Raw genomic sequence first — 12,959 nt, forward strand, 5'->3', positions numbered from 1 at the left:
ACCTACAAGCACCAACACAATTTGACTGGAGTGAAATAGCTCCGCGAACATTAGCTACATAATGCACAAAGTTGAAACACAACACGGCGTAACTGACTGCAACCAGCTGCTTCGAGAAACGAAACTTAACGATGCACGTTAATACGTCGGACATAACAGCAATTTCCGTAAAACCGGGGGATGTTAGTTAGTTAGATGGACTTAGGATACTCCGGCTTTCTGCTTTCTCTCGTCTTCCATTAGTACTCCTCAGTGACGTCATGGATGATGTGCTGCTGTGGTACGCCAACTCAGCTTTACAGAGGGTGCACACCACCAACTCGCTCGACCTTTCTTTGAAGTTGGTGCATACTTTGAATGTTTTCGTCCGCTTTTTTTTTTGCGGGGTCGCTGGTATCTGGCACCTCCGCCATTTCTGCCGTGCACACTTGTTTACAACTGATGCAACGCACGTGTTGACGTATTTACGTCATCGACACTAGGGCGTATGTACGTGCCGACGGATTTTACGTCATCGATACTCGATGTCGACGGTATGTTGTGCGTCCCGACGTATTTATGTCATCTGCCACGTCGACTATGCCGACTAGTTGGGACAGCTCTAAAAACAATTGCTGACCTGAGAGAAGATGTTGGCCGCCTGTCAGAAGAACTCCGGAAAAGAGAGTCAATCATCTCTTCTTTCATGACCCGTTTCCCCCAACTCTCGCCGTCATCATGAATAGCGTCATCTCTAGCGGGGCCCTGACGGCGACTGAGGCTCCCCTGATGGACACGGTGAGTTGGGATCCGGCTGCCTGCCCGGGGCCATCCTGCTCAACACCACTGCACGGTGCCACCTGGGTCGAGGTGGTGTCTTGCGGTAGGAGGAGCAGCAGAGAGGGGTCGGGGTTCTCTCCCCGGAGGCCGTGGGTCCTCTGGTGCTCCTTCTCCACATCACCCACCAACCACTGTTATAGTCGGGGACAGCATCATTAGACGCACTCATTATTTCCGCACTATCTACCGCTATTATCCCAGAGCCAAAGTTATGGCCATAGTGAACATCTTGCCCGGTGTTCTTGACAATCTTGCATCATCATCCATATCCCGGCTCATTATCCACGTGGGGACGAACGAGACAGTCACAGCAGACAAAGAAAGACTTTCATGCCCTCTTTGCCTTGCTGAGAACGTGCGGGTTGTCAGTCTCGATTAGCGGCATTTTACCGATGCTATCTCGCGGCATCGAGTGCTTTAGTCGTCTTTTGGGCCTGCATGGCTCCAGCGCACTTGTGGCTAACTTGACTTTGATTTTATCAACAATTTAAACCTGGAACCGCCAGTCATTTTACCAGCCAGACGGGGTTCATCCGAACTCTCTGGGCAGCTCGATTTTAGCTGCTAATATCCACCATGCCGTCATCAACTCCACCCCCAGCTGACTTCTGTTTACTAATCACTCTGTACACATTCTCCCCTCTTCACCACCTACCTCTAACTACTGCAATAATAATCCCACTACCCTCACTAGCTCTCCCTGCAGGCCCCAGGTATCATCACCACCCGCATCGGACAGCTTTTTCAGTCAGACAATAACAGACAGACGCTTCATACGCACTAACATAATTTAACAGTGACAATCTTGTATACCGTATTTTCCGGACTATAAATCGCTCCGGAGTACAAGTCGAACCAGCCATAAAATGCGTGATAAAGGAGAGAAAAAAACATATATGTCGCACTCGAGTATAAGTCGCATTTTTGGAGGAAATTTATTTGATAAAATCCAACAGCAAGAACAGACATGTCATTTAAAATTTAAATTTAAAATAAAAATACAGTAGAGACAACAACAGGTTTAACGGTATGCTCACGTTACATTACACAACGCCCCCGGCCTCCAATCCCCGGAAGCCAAGTTGTCTCCGTCGCGTAACGCTAATAAATGTGTCCATATAAAGCAAAATAATGAAATTGTAAAGAAAGTTACGGTAATGTTGCGGAGTTGGGACTGTATGTGAATTTGGGGGGATTCACCGGAGCGCCTCATCCCCACAGTCACTCGAATCAAAGAGCGTGACACAGTGATAGGGAACAACGTGGCTTCAGTAACGCTCCAATCCATTCCACAGACCTCAACAACTCGCTCGATCCCGGCGCGTACACAACGACGAAGATGGCGCGCATCTGCCACTAGCCGCTAATGGCTAACAGACTCCATACATCTCTCGTTATGACCCCTAAGCTGTCCGACAATATGCCTGACATAAATCAACGTAAAGAAAGGACCCATTAGCTGCCCGGAGGGATTCACCGGAGCGCCTCATCCATACAGTCACTCGAATCAAAGAGCGTGATTGGACACAGTGAAAGGGAATAACGTGGCTTAGTAGCACTCCAATCCATTCCACAGAGTTCAACAACTAGCTCAATCCCGGCGCGTACACGACGACGAAGAGGCGCGCATCTGCCGCTAGCCGCTAACGGCTAACAGACTCCAAACGTCTCTCATTAGGACCCCTTTTAGCAGTCCAACAATATGCCCGCCATAAATCAACGTTAAGAAAGGACCCATTAGCTGCCCAAAAACGTGGCTGGTGTAAAACACACAAATTAAACAGTAAACCAATGCCTGTATAACCGAAGCACTAATCAGGAATTTACAACAGGTAATTTAAATAATAGATGATATAAGATAACTTTAAACTCACCAAAAGGGTTGTAGATTATTTCGATCGCTTTGAAAGTGTGTGTTCCATGAGTTTCCATTGTTTTTTTTGTTTTTTTTAAGAATTTCATTGACCGTTGAATGCGTCAATCACCATCTTAGCAAGTTTGGTTGTGACTGCAAACACAATTGACGAATCGTCCATAGGCAGGGGTGGTACTTTTTATGCATGTATTTTGTTCATTGGCTGTTGTTGAACGCCTGACACAGGAAACATTTGTTTATTGGATGAAGTAAGCAATCAATCAAACATAAGGTCCAGCCTATTCTTTGAAATCTCGTGTTGCTAAAGCCATCAAAGAATGTGCATCTCAGTCTTGTTGTGGACTAACTATATTAGTGGAATACTTTTCCTGGACCCTTGTCGACGTAATATGATCATTGATGATGGATTATCATGGATGACCATGAGCGCACGTCCAGCACAGACATTAACCTGGCTGTGCTGAACGTGCGCTCCCTTCTAAACAAAACTTTTATTATAAATGATTTGATTTTAGACAATAACCTACAAGGTATTCTTTTATCTGAGACATGGCTTGGCGCAGATGCTCCGTTGTTCTCACCGAGGCTTGCCCACCGAATTTTAACTTTTTATTTTCCACCAGGGATGAAAAAAGAGTAGGTGGGATGGTGTCAATTTTGAAAAAAATAGTCATATCTCAAAGGAGATCATTTTTAACAGATATTTATCATTTGAACACCATTTGTTTTTAGCAGTCCTCCAATTATCTGTCACCATTTAGAGACCTCCCCATCATTCCACTTCTTTTATTAGTGAATTTTCAGAATTTTTAGCGATTTTATATTCCACTTATAACAGAATTTCAATAAGCAGTGATTTTAATGTACATGTTGACGACATCTCGGACCCACTGTCCAGAGAATTTTAAAATCTTTTATACTGTATGTTTCACAGCCAACTCACAACTGAAGTCACACACTGGATCTGGTCGTAACCTACTGTTTGTTAGTGTGGCCTCTGTTGTTGACCTGGCTGTGTCAGACCATGTTTGTATGTATTTTAACACCGCCTGTTTTAATCATCAGGCAGCCCTGATGAGAACGGTGAGAAAACGCTACCTATCTTCTGAGGTGGCTGCAAATTGTATCGAGATTTTAAGGAGCTCTCCTGCTAACATTTTACCTGCACCATGTGATTTTATTGTTGACAATCTTAACAGGAATCTTAAGTCATCATTAGATTTAGCAGCTCCACTTTTAACCAAAACTATAAAAACAAAGACTGTACACCCGTGGAGAGATGATGCAGTCAAGACATCAAAAAGAAAATGCAGGAGTGCAGAGAGGAGGTGGAGAAAATCTGAATTCACAGTGCTCGATGAAATATTACGTGAACAACTCAAAGAGTACAATAAACTAGTCAAACAGGCTTCTTCTCCACCTTTGATCTTTTAACCAACTCCAATTTTAATAAGTCCCCACAGAGACCGACAGACGCTCTCTATGAGGACTTTGCAGACCATTTCAGAAGTAAAATCGATTACATAATGTCCAGTCTTTTAGCCTGTCAAAGCACACATATTAATACACCTGGACAGTCATTTTTACCTGAGGAAACACTTCAAACTTTTGCCCTGGTTGATGCAAGCACACTTGATCGAGTTTTCTCCAGGTAAATCCAACAACCTGCCTTCTAGATCCAATTCCCACATCTCTTTTAAAGACACTGTATGGATTTTTTGAAGAACAGATTTTAAATATAGCTAATTGCTCTCGCAGCGGTCCCTTCTGAAGAAGAGCAATTTGGACCCCAGCGTTTTTAACAATTACAGACCAGTATCCAACTTAACATTTTTAAGTAAGATTTTAGAAAAACTGGTCTTTCTCCAGTTAAATTAAAAAAAAAAGAAATTTAAATACAAACAATATTTTTGAGAAATATCAATCCAGTTTTAGGATGAACCACAGTACAGAGACCTTTTAAGGATTGGAAATAATATCAGATATACTGCAGACGTGAAAAAAGTCTTGGTGTGATGTTTTTGATACATTAGATCCAAATTTTATTAAACAGACTTAAAAACTTGGTGGGCATCTCCGGTACTGCTTTTATACTCCTATCTCACAGACAGATGTTTCTTCGTAAGCATGGATACCTGTTCCTCCAAAACCCGTGAAATAAAATGTGGGGTTCCCCAAGGTTAAATTTTATTTCCAATACTTTTTAATGTTCATATGCTTCCCCTTGGGGACGTCATCAGGAGACACGGCATCAGCTTTCAGTTACGCTGATGACACACAGCTGTACATTAGCGTGTCTCCTGATGACACAGGACCTATTGATACCCTTTTAAATTGTATTTTAGATATTAAGTCATGGATGGCAGAGAATTTCCTACAGCTCAATCAGGACAAAACTGAGGTTTTAGTTATTGGCCCTGAAGGTCAGAGAGAGAAACTTTGACCAAAACTACAAGATTTTAAACCCTCAGAATGTGTGAAGAACCTGGTCGTCATCTTTGACTCGGAGCTCAGTTTTATTCCTCGTTTTAAAAATGTAACCAAGATAGGTTTCTATCACCTTAAGAGCATTGCCAGTGTCCGCCTGTTTCTCTCTCAGGCTAACACCGAAGTGCTGATGCATGCTTTTATTTCCTGTCATTTAGATTATTGTAATGCCCTGCTCTCTGGCCTCCCCAAAAAGAGTATCTTTTCTTTACAACTACTCCAGAATTCAGCCGCTCGGGTGCTGACGAGAACCAGAGGGCGGGAGCACATTACACCAGTTTTAAAATCGCTGCATTGGCTACCCGTGTGCTTCAGGATCGATTTTAAGGTACTTTTTTTAGTTTATAAATGTGTTAATGGTCTTGGGCCATCTTATTTGTCTGATTTGCTTTTACCATACCAACCCTCGCGGATCCTGAGGTCCTCTGGTGCCGGCCTTTTAATTATTCCTAGGGTGACCCATGGTGAGGCTGCATTCAGCCATTTTGGTCCTCAACTTTGGAATAGCCTGCCAGAGGATGTCAGGTCCGCAGAGACTGTTGATATTTTAAGGGGAAGCTCAAGACATACCTTTTTAGTTTGGTCTTTAAATACCGTATTTTCCGGACTTTAAGTCGCATTTTATTTCGTAGTTTGGCCGGGGGTGCGACTTATACTCTGGAGCGACTTATGTGTGAAATTATTAACACATTATTACCGTCATGGCTTGTTAGTGCTAACTTGTATTTATGATGTTTTTTCTCCCTCTGCAGGCGCTTCAGGGTAATTGACTCTGTCCCTAATATTTCTAACTTGTCTTCTTATTGGCAGATTTAATCACGCCACCTCCAGTTCATGGTTCACGTAGTCTACTAAGCAACATGTTAGCTTGACGCAAGCTGTAAAATCGCTGTAACACGTCAATTACGCTAGTCAGTTACGCTAAAACGCCTGCAGAGGGAGACAAGACATCATAAATACAAGTCAGCACTAACAAGTCATGACAATTACCTCTATATCATTTCACATGTTATTGTAACACACATAAAAAAAACATAAGATAAATCCTAAAAGCTATTAAAATGCATGAGTAATGTAAACGGTTAAAATCTAAAGTTTTGTTAAATAAGTAATTGAAATAGTATGATAAAGACAATTTGACTGTTAAGCCCTTGCTAGCCGATGAAGCAAGCTTATCCAAACAGCTAAACATTCACAAACAAACTCCACAGACTCCAGGTGTGCAGCGAAGTTGCCTGTTTATATTGTGAAACTGCACAAGAAATAGAAAATACAATCAATCTATGCATTACATACACATGTATTTTCATAGAAATGATCAAGATGAGCCAATTCTAACGATAAGCGATCGCGATTAGCATTAGCGATAGCGATTAGTATCTTCAATCAACAACCCACAATCATCCACAGTTCCGCTCGTATATAAATGTTGCATGCTCATTTTAAGAGCCATATTGAAAAAGTATGTTTTTCTTTTTGTTTTGAATTCATTATTTTTTTCGTAAATATTATTTTGAGATGCACAATGTGTAAATTTATGAAAGAGGAAATATTAGTTTTGTATTGTGTAGGAAACCGTGTTTAATCACCCCTGAGTAACGCACGTGTGTAGTGTTAGTCGATTATATATTGGTCATGTGACGTGCCATTCATTCTCATTCAGAAGGTCGGGTGGTGGTCACAGTTTTCTGATTGACAATGTTAGACACATAAAAGAATCATCGAACATATGTTGACAAGTTGACTATAATAGAAATAGGCGAGGATTAGGTTTGTGTTTGTATTTATTTTCCTTTTCAGTAAAAGAAATACGAAGAGTCTGAGAGGGAAGATATCTGTCGCGTCCAACTGGTTGTTATCCACCCGCTCCTACAGTGGCAAGAAAGCAGTAAGAGTTGCCACTAAACTCATTACACGCAATTGTATACCGGTAAGTTACTTACAGACGATAGTTGAACAAGAATGAACCAGAAGCAAGCAGTTGCTGTGCCTCTGGCTGTGTGTGTGTGTGTGGGTATGTTTGTGCGCATGTAGGGGGGTGTGTGTGTGTGTGTGTGTGTGTGTGTGTGTGTCATCATGCAGCCACACACGTACGGAGCGGAGACGAACAGAGATATAATTACGACCGGTTACCTAAATACTTTTGGAGAAATATACTTGTGTGAAAAGTGCTATTCAAATAAAATTTGATTTAAAAGCAAACTGTATTTTCTGGTCTTGTCAAGCCATCCGCCACTCTTATTATTTGTGCTTTGCACGTGCTTTGAGGGCCAACCTCCAAATAAAAGCCGACAAAGGCGTTGATGTCTATGAATTATTTAGAAGGCTTTAGATCCTCACTTAAGATGGCACACATTTTAAAGCAGCTAACACTGTACAAACATACATGTTTTGATTGCCATTGGACAAGCTCACGCCACCCTGCAGCTTCAAGGTTGGCTCTATTCTTTATGACATTGGAGCCTTATTTTATATACTGGGCAATTTTTGGATTCTTTCATATTTGCCAGCCTTGTTAACATTGCTATTCTCTGTGGTCAAATTTAGAAGATCATTTATTTTCACTTTACAGGGACTTGAGTAATTCAGTAGACGATGCATTTGAAGCTGTATGAATTGTTGACATTGCGAAACTTTGATTCTAGTGAGGTTAGGACACTGTTATAGTAGGTTGCAATCGTATTTGTAGTCGATTTCTTAAAGACGCTTGAAAATACACCATGAAGACACTCTAATATGAAATAGTCATTAAAACCTACTGAATTTATATCTTGAGTATACGAGGCCGGTGCCACTTCCACTACTCAACAGGTGCAATGTCGGACCCCGTGCAACTCTTTCCACATGTAACCAACAATAGGCTCCCTACCAAAAATCCATCAGTAAGTGAATTGGCTAATGCCAAACAGTAAGTCGTAATCGGAACTCCTCTGGCTCTCCTAATAACCTTCGTTATGACTGAGAACCATAATACCATGTGTGTTTGTCTTGTATCTTGCAGACATCAGTGAAGATGTTCGTATTGAGCCAAAGCTCCCTCACATTAAAGAGGAAGAGAAGGACAAAGATGTCCCTCGCTTGAAAGAGGAAGGGGTGCCGCAGTCCTTTTACATTAAAAAAGAGGAGGAGCCACAGCACCCATGCGTAGATGAAGAGGAAGAGGAGCTCCCCTACATCAGAAAGGAGGCGGAGGATATCTGCAAGTTGCCATCGAATGGTGTCCATTTCAAAAGCGAAGATGAAGGTCAAAGTGAAACGAGCAGAGGGGCGGAGCCTCCATGCAGCAGCTTATGTCAACACTTAGCAGAAAGTGATGGAGACCAATGTGAAGGATTACGAGCAGACAGCCTCTTCACTCCACTATCAGATAGTGAGGACACGTCACACGCTCCTCACGCTGTTGCCGTTGAAGATGATGAGTCTGTTGGTAATTTGACATGTCACACTGACAACAAACCCTGGAAATGTTCTCAGTGTGGTAAAACCTTTGCATTAAAGAAAGTTTTGAAACAACACATGAAGAGACACACTGGTGAGAAACCGTTTGCCTGCTCACTTTGTGCTAAACGATTCTCTCACAAAGAAGCCCTGTTACAACATATAAGAACCCACACTGGTGAGAAACCTTTTGCCTGCTCAGTCTGTGGTCAAAGATTCTCTCAGAAGGGACATTTAATAAGTCACACCAGAACCCACACTGGCGAGAAACCTTTTTCCTGCACAGACTGTGGCCAAAGATTCTCTGACAATCGAAGGTTAAAAATACACATAAGAAGCCACACTGGTGAGAAACCTTTTGTCTGCACAGTTTGTGGCCAGAGATTCTCAGTGAAGGGAACTTTAAGGCGTCACACCAGAACCCACACCGGTGAGAAACCTTTTTCTTGCACAGACTGTGGCCGAAGATTCTCTGACAATCAAAGCTTAAAAATACACACAAGAAGCCACACTGGTGAGAAACCTTTTTCCTGCTCAGTTTGTGGCCAAAGATTCTCGCAGAAGGGACACTTAACAAGTCACACCAGAACCCACACCGGTGAGAAACATTTTGCCTGCTCAGTTTGTGGCCAAAGATTCAATCGGAAGCAACTTTTAAAGACACACACAAGAACACACGCTGGTGAGAACCCTTTTCCTGCACATTTTCTAGTAAAAGATTCTCTGAGAAGGGAGCCTTAAAAACACACACAAGTACACACACTGGAAAGAAACCTTTTGCGTGCTCAATTTGTGACAAAAGATTATCTGAAGGGAAGCTTAAAACGCCACACTGGAGAGAAACCTTTTGTCTTGTCAAATGTGATGATTTGGTGCAAGAAAAAGGTGATGAAGCAAGAGCAGAAAAGGTGTAACAGCAGTGTCATGATAGGTGATGTGATTTGATTCTCATTGACGGGTTAAAGAGACACTTGGGTGAGCCTAACATTGGCATTTATATAATAGGTTTGCATGTAAAAATGACATCAGTACTACAGTGCCCCCCCCCCCCCCAAAAAAAAGACTAGGGATTTGTCTTTCTTTGTGATTAGATTTACGACAAATTTCAGCGCCCCTTATGGTTTCGGTCTTAGCGGTCTATGTCACGTGAGGAAGGTATGCGTGGTAAAATTGCTCACTTTGTTAGTTCTGTTGTCTAAAACGGCGACCGATTGACACCAAAATGCAAAATGCACATTACTACTCTTGTCCACTTCAACCTGTGAAATTATAAAAGTCGTCTGCACAATAGTTTGGATTTATTGACATCAAACATGATCTCATCATGATCACCTCCACAAAATCAAAAATACTGTGGCGATTGCTTCTCCACTTCCACAAGCTGAAGCGGACAAGAGCATGAATGCACACACAAACGCCGACTGGTTATATTTAAGACATTTAGCGACGCTAAACTCGTGTCAGCTGTCAGGAGGGAGACGGCGGTTTGCAGCAGGCAGATTGGAGCCCCCCGCTTCCCTCCCTAGGTAGGATAATAGGACGGCTAATAGCAACAACTAGCTTCAGGTCGGTAAAACAAAAGGTGTTAGCACAACAACATTAGCTCCTTACTCTGCGTCCAGCCTGCTTCGATCTTCATGTCGCGGGGTTGCTTGCAAAGCAGTCGCCAAGACGCCACTTGCAGCCGCCATAGAGTGAGGTAAGCCCTCATCGAACAAGCGTCAATGTTCAGCGAACAAAAAGTTCCAGCAAGGCTGACTCCACAATAGAGTGTGGTCGCAATGGAACGTATCTTTTTGGCTGTTTACATTCCAAACTGGATGGCGTGTTGTGGGTCGAGAAAATTAGGCCATTTCTCATCCAAATAAATGTGCACGTCTACTCATTCCCACTTCAGTCTCTGTAAATATCCTAACTGGTTTAATGCCTCGCCCGTCCTAACCGTGATCAGCAAAGAAGCAGTGTGGTTTTTTTTTTGGGGGGGGGGGGGGGGGGGGGGGGGTTCTATGCAAAGAAGCAGTGTGCGCTGGTTCCAGCCTATGTACCTCTGCTCACTTCCACATTTCCTTATTCTCATATAAATCAGCCACGGAAAGGTTAATCGTTTTGATATGTTGAAGTGGGCATTAGTAGAGATGTCCACATAAATTTTGGTGCCAACTGATGGCCATTTTTGGACGTTATAAGCAATGAAATTACAATGATTTCCAATGGAGGGTTTGGAATCGGTTACTCCCGTGACTCCGGCTGAACAGGGATAGAACGCTAAAAAGCTTCTCCTCATTAACAAGGGGCGTTATTCATGGAGTCACTTATTTCCTAATTTCTCCCAAATATATTGATAAAAACAGAAAATGACTACTCTTTTCATTTTCCTAATCAGAAAATATATAAAATGAACTTGTTAGTGAAAACATGACCATCCTGGCCCCACCGTCCCTTTAAATCAGAATGTGCCATAAATTGCAAAACCAAATTACACAAATTGTAATTCCAATTTGAGCCACTAGAGTTTGCCACACCAGATTTGAATTAGACATGAACTATTTAGCTCCGCACAGTGTAAACCAGGGGCGATTTTAGATTCATAGCTTTGGAGTTGCTGAGCACCCAGAGTGTCTGGCTGCTTCTATTTTTTTTTTCATTTCACTTAGTGATTTAGGATCATTCAACACTGTTCAGGAGTGTCACTTCCCAGTTGTGAACAGCACATTACACTTTGTGGTTAGCAGAAACACTATTACTACGCCATGCCCAGTTTTTACTCATTTATTTCTGATAGAGTACACACACACATACACACACAGAAGAAGCATGGAACATATTAGACAATGATGTATTCTATTCAACAATTTATAATTCCACCCTGTGATGCCTAAAGTCCACATGTCAGTCCATTTTCTTCCCTGGCTCTTCCTGTTCTTGCACCATCTCCTCCCTTTTCTTTATCTCTCTCCACTAGCAACCACACACAAACATCTTTCAGTCATTAAAAATATCCATTCAGTCATTTAAATAAGTAATAAATAATCTTACCTCTGTGTTATCAAACACAAGCTGTATTATTACCAAGAAGATAAAAATTCAGTATCATAAAAATCAGTATCAATTCATAAGTTTTTGAATAGTAATTGCATACCTATCAACTTGTACGTTTTCCCCGTATTTTTAAGTTTTTTGATCATTTCAAATAGTACAACAATTTTTGTACGGGGGAAAAAAAATTCAAAACTCGTTTTTTTGTTAGGCCGATCTCGTCTTGCCCATTTCGACTCTAATCCGGAGCGTCCATTAGCGAGTGTGACAGTAAACTTCGGTCGACTTTCACGAGCATAGCGCATTGCCCCAACCAACCCCCTTCCCCCCCGTTGATGGATAAAAAACTGTGTGAGAATCTACTTAAAAATGTCCGGTCCGTTTGCCCAACCTCTCCCGCGGAGTGAATATGACAGTGTAAGATTATATATAGATACTTTGTAAGATAATATACAGAAAAATACTGGCAAATTGGAACTTTTTAAGAGTTTAAGAGTAAGGAGAAAATACATAATTATCAGCATACATCTTAAATTTTATTCTGGATGAGATGTTTTTAACTTCAGCCACTGTTCATATTTTGCTTCTTCTGTGTTCTCCGGGGCTCCAGGTTCCCTCTCCTCCCTTTCTACCCTTCTCTCTCCTAGTACTGACAACCATATACAAATAAATTAGGAAGAGGTTTTGTGTATTTCTGTATAGTTACTGTGGGTAATAGACTATCACCTGAACATGGTGCTTTTTTACAGAAAAAATGGCGAATGTCCATGCTGGTGCTGGGAGGATGACCACACACATAGTTTATACACACGCAACAATTAAGCTAGGCGGATCATTGTTGCATTCGATTCAATGCAGCTAAAATGAGGACTAAAATCTGTTGATGATACCAAAGTCATGGTATTGGGTGGTAAAATAGTTGTTCAACATAAGCACTGTATAACATACTCTCACCGTAATACATCAGAGCATCCACAAACTACGCTGCAAGTGACACGAGCCGAGCGAAGGAGGAGCGGGAAGGGGGGCGAGAGCGGTGCCTGGAATCAAATGGACTGAACCATTTCGAGGCAGGGGAGTATTTCCGATGCTGCGTTGTTCACATATTTGTTTTGTTTTATTTTTTTACTTTTTATCTAGCGTTTTTCATCATATTTAAGCATATCCTGTCCTTTATGAAGGAAAAGAGGGTTTTAAAAATGTTATAATTTTTGGGGGTGCTTGGGTTGAATTTTGGGGTGCTTGAGCACCCCCAAAAACGGGCTCGTTACGCCCACGGTGTGAACCCATGATCATATTCACA

General features: G+C 41.9%; 1 protein-coding gene across 1 annotated transcript in view; it reads left to right on the forward strand.

The window, feature by feature from the left end:
* LOC147126923 (uncharacterized) overlaps window positions 1-12,959 on the forward strand; it is a 38,379-nt gene that overhangs the window by 9,981 nt on the left and 15,439 nt on the right. The window contains exon 3 of the mRNA XM_086022090.1: window positions 8,184-9,302. Coding sequence (XP_085878216.1) covers window positions 8,184-9,302 — 1,119 coding nt within the window. The remainder of the gene's footprint in view (window positions 1-8,183; window positions 9,303-12,959) is intronic.

This window comes from Filicampus tigris, chromosome 22, assembly GCF_054856515.1.
Source record: "Filicampus tigris isolate MCC_2025a chromosome 22, RoL_Ftig_1.0, whole genome shotgun sequence".
NCBI classification, from domain to species: Eukaryota; Metazoa; Chordata; class Actinopteri; order Syngnathiformes; family Syngnathidae; genus Filicampus; species Filicampus tigris.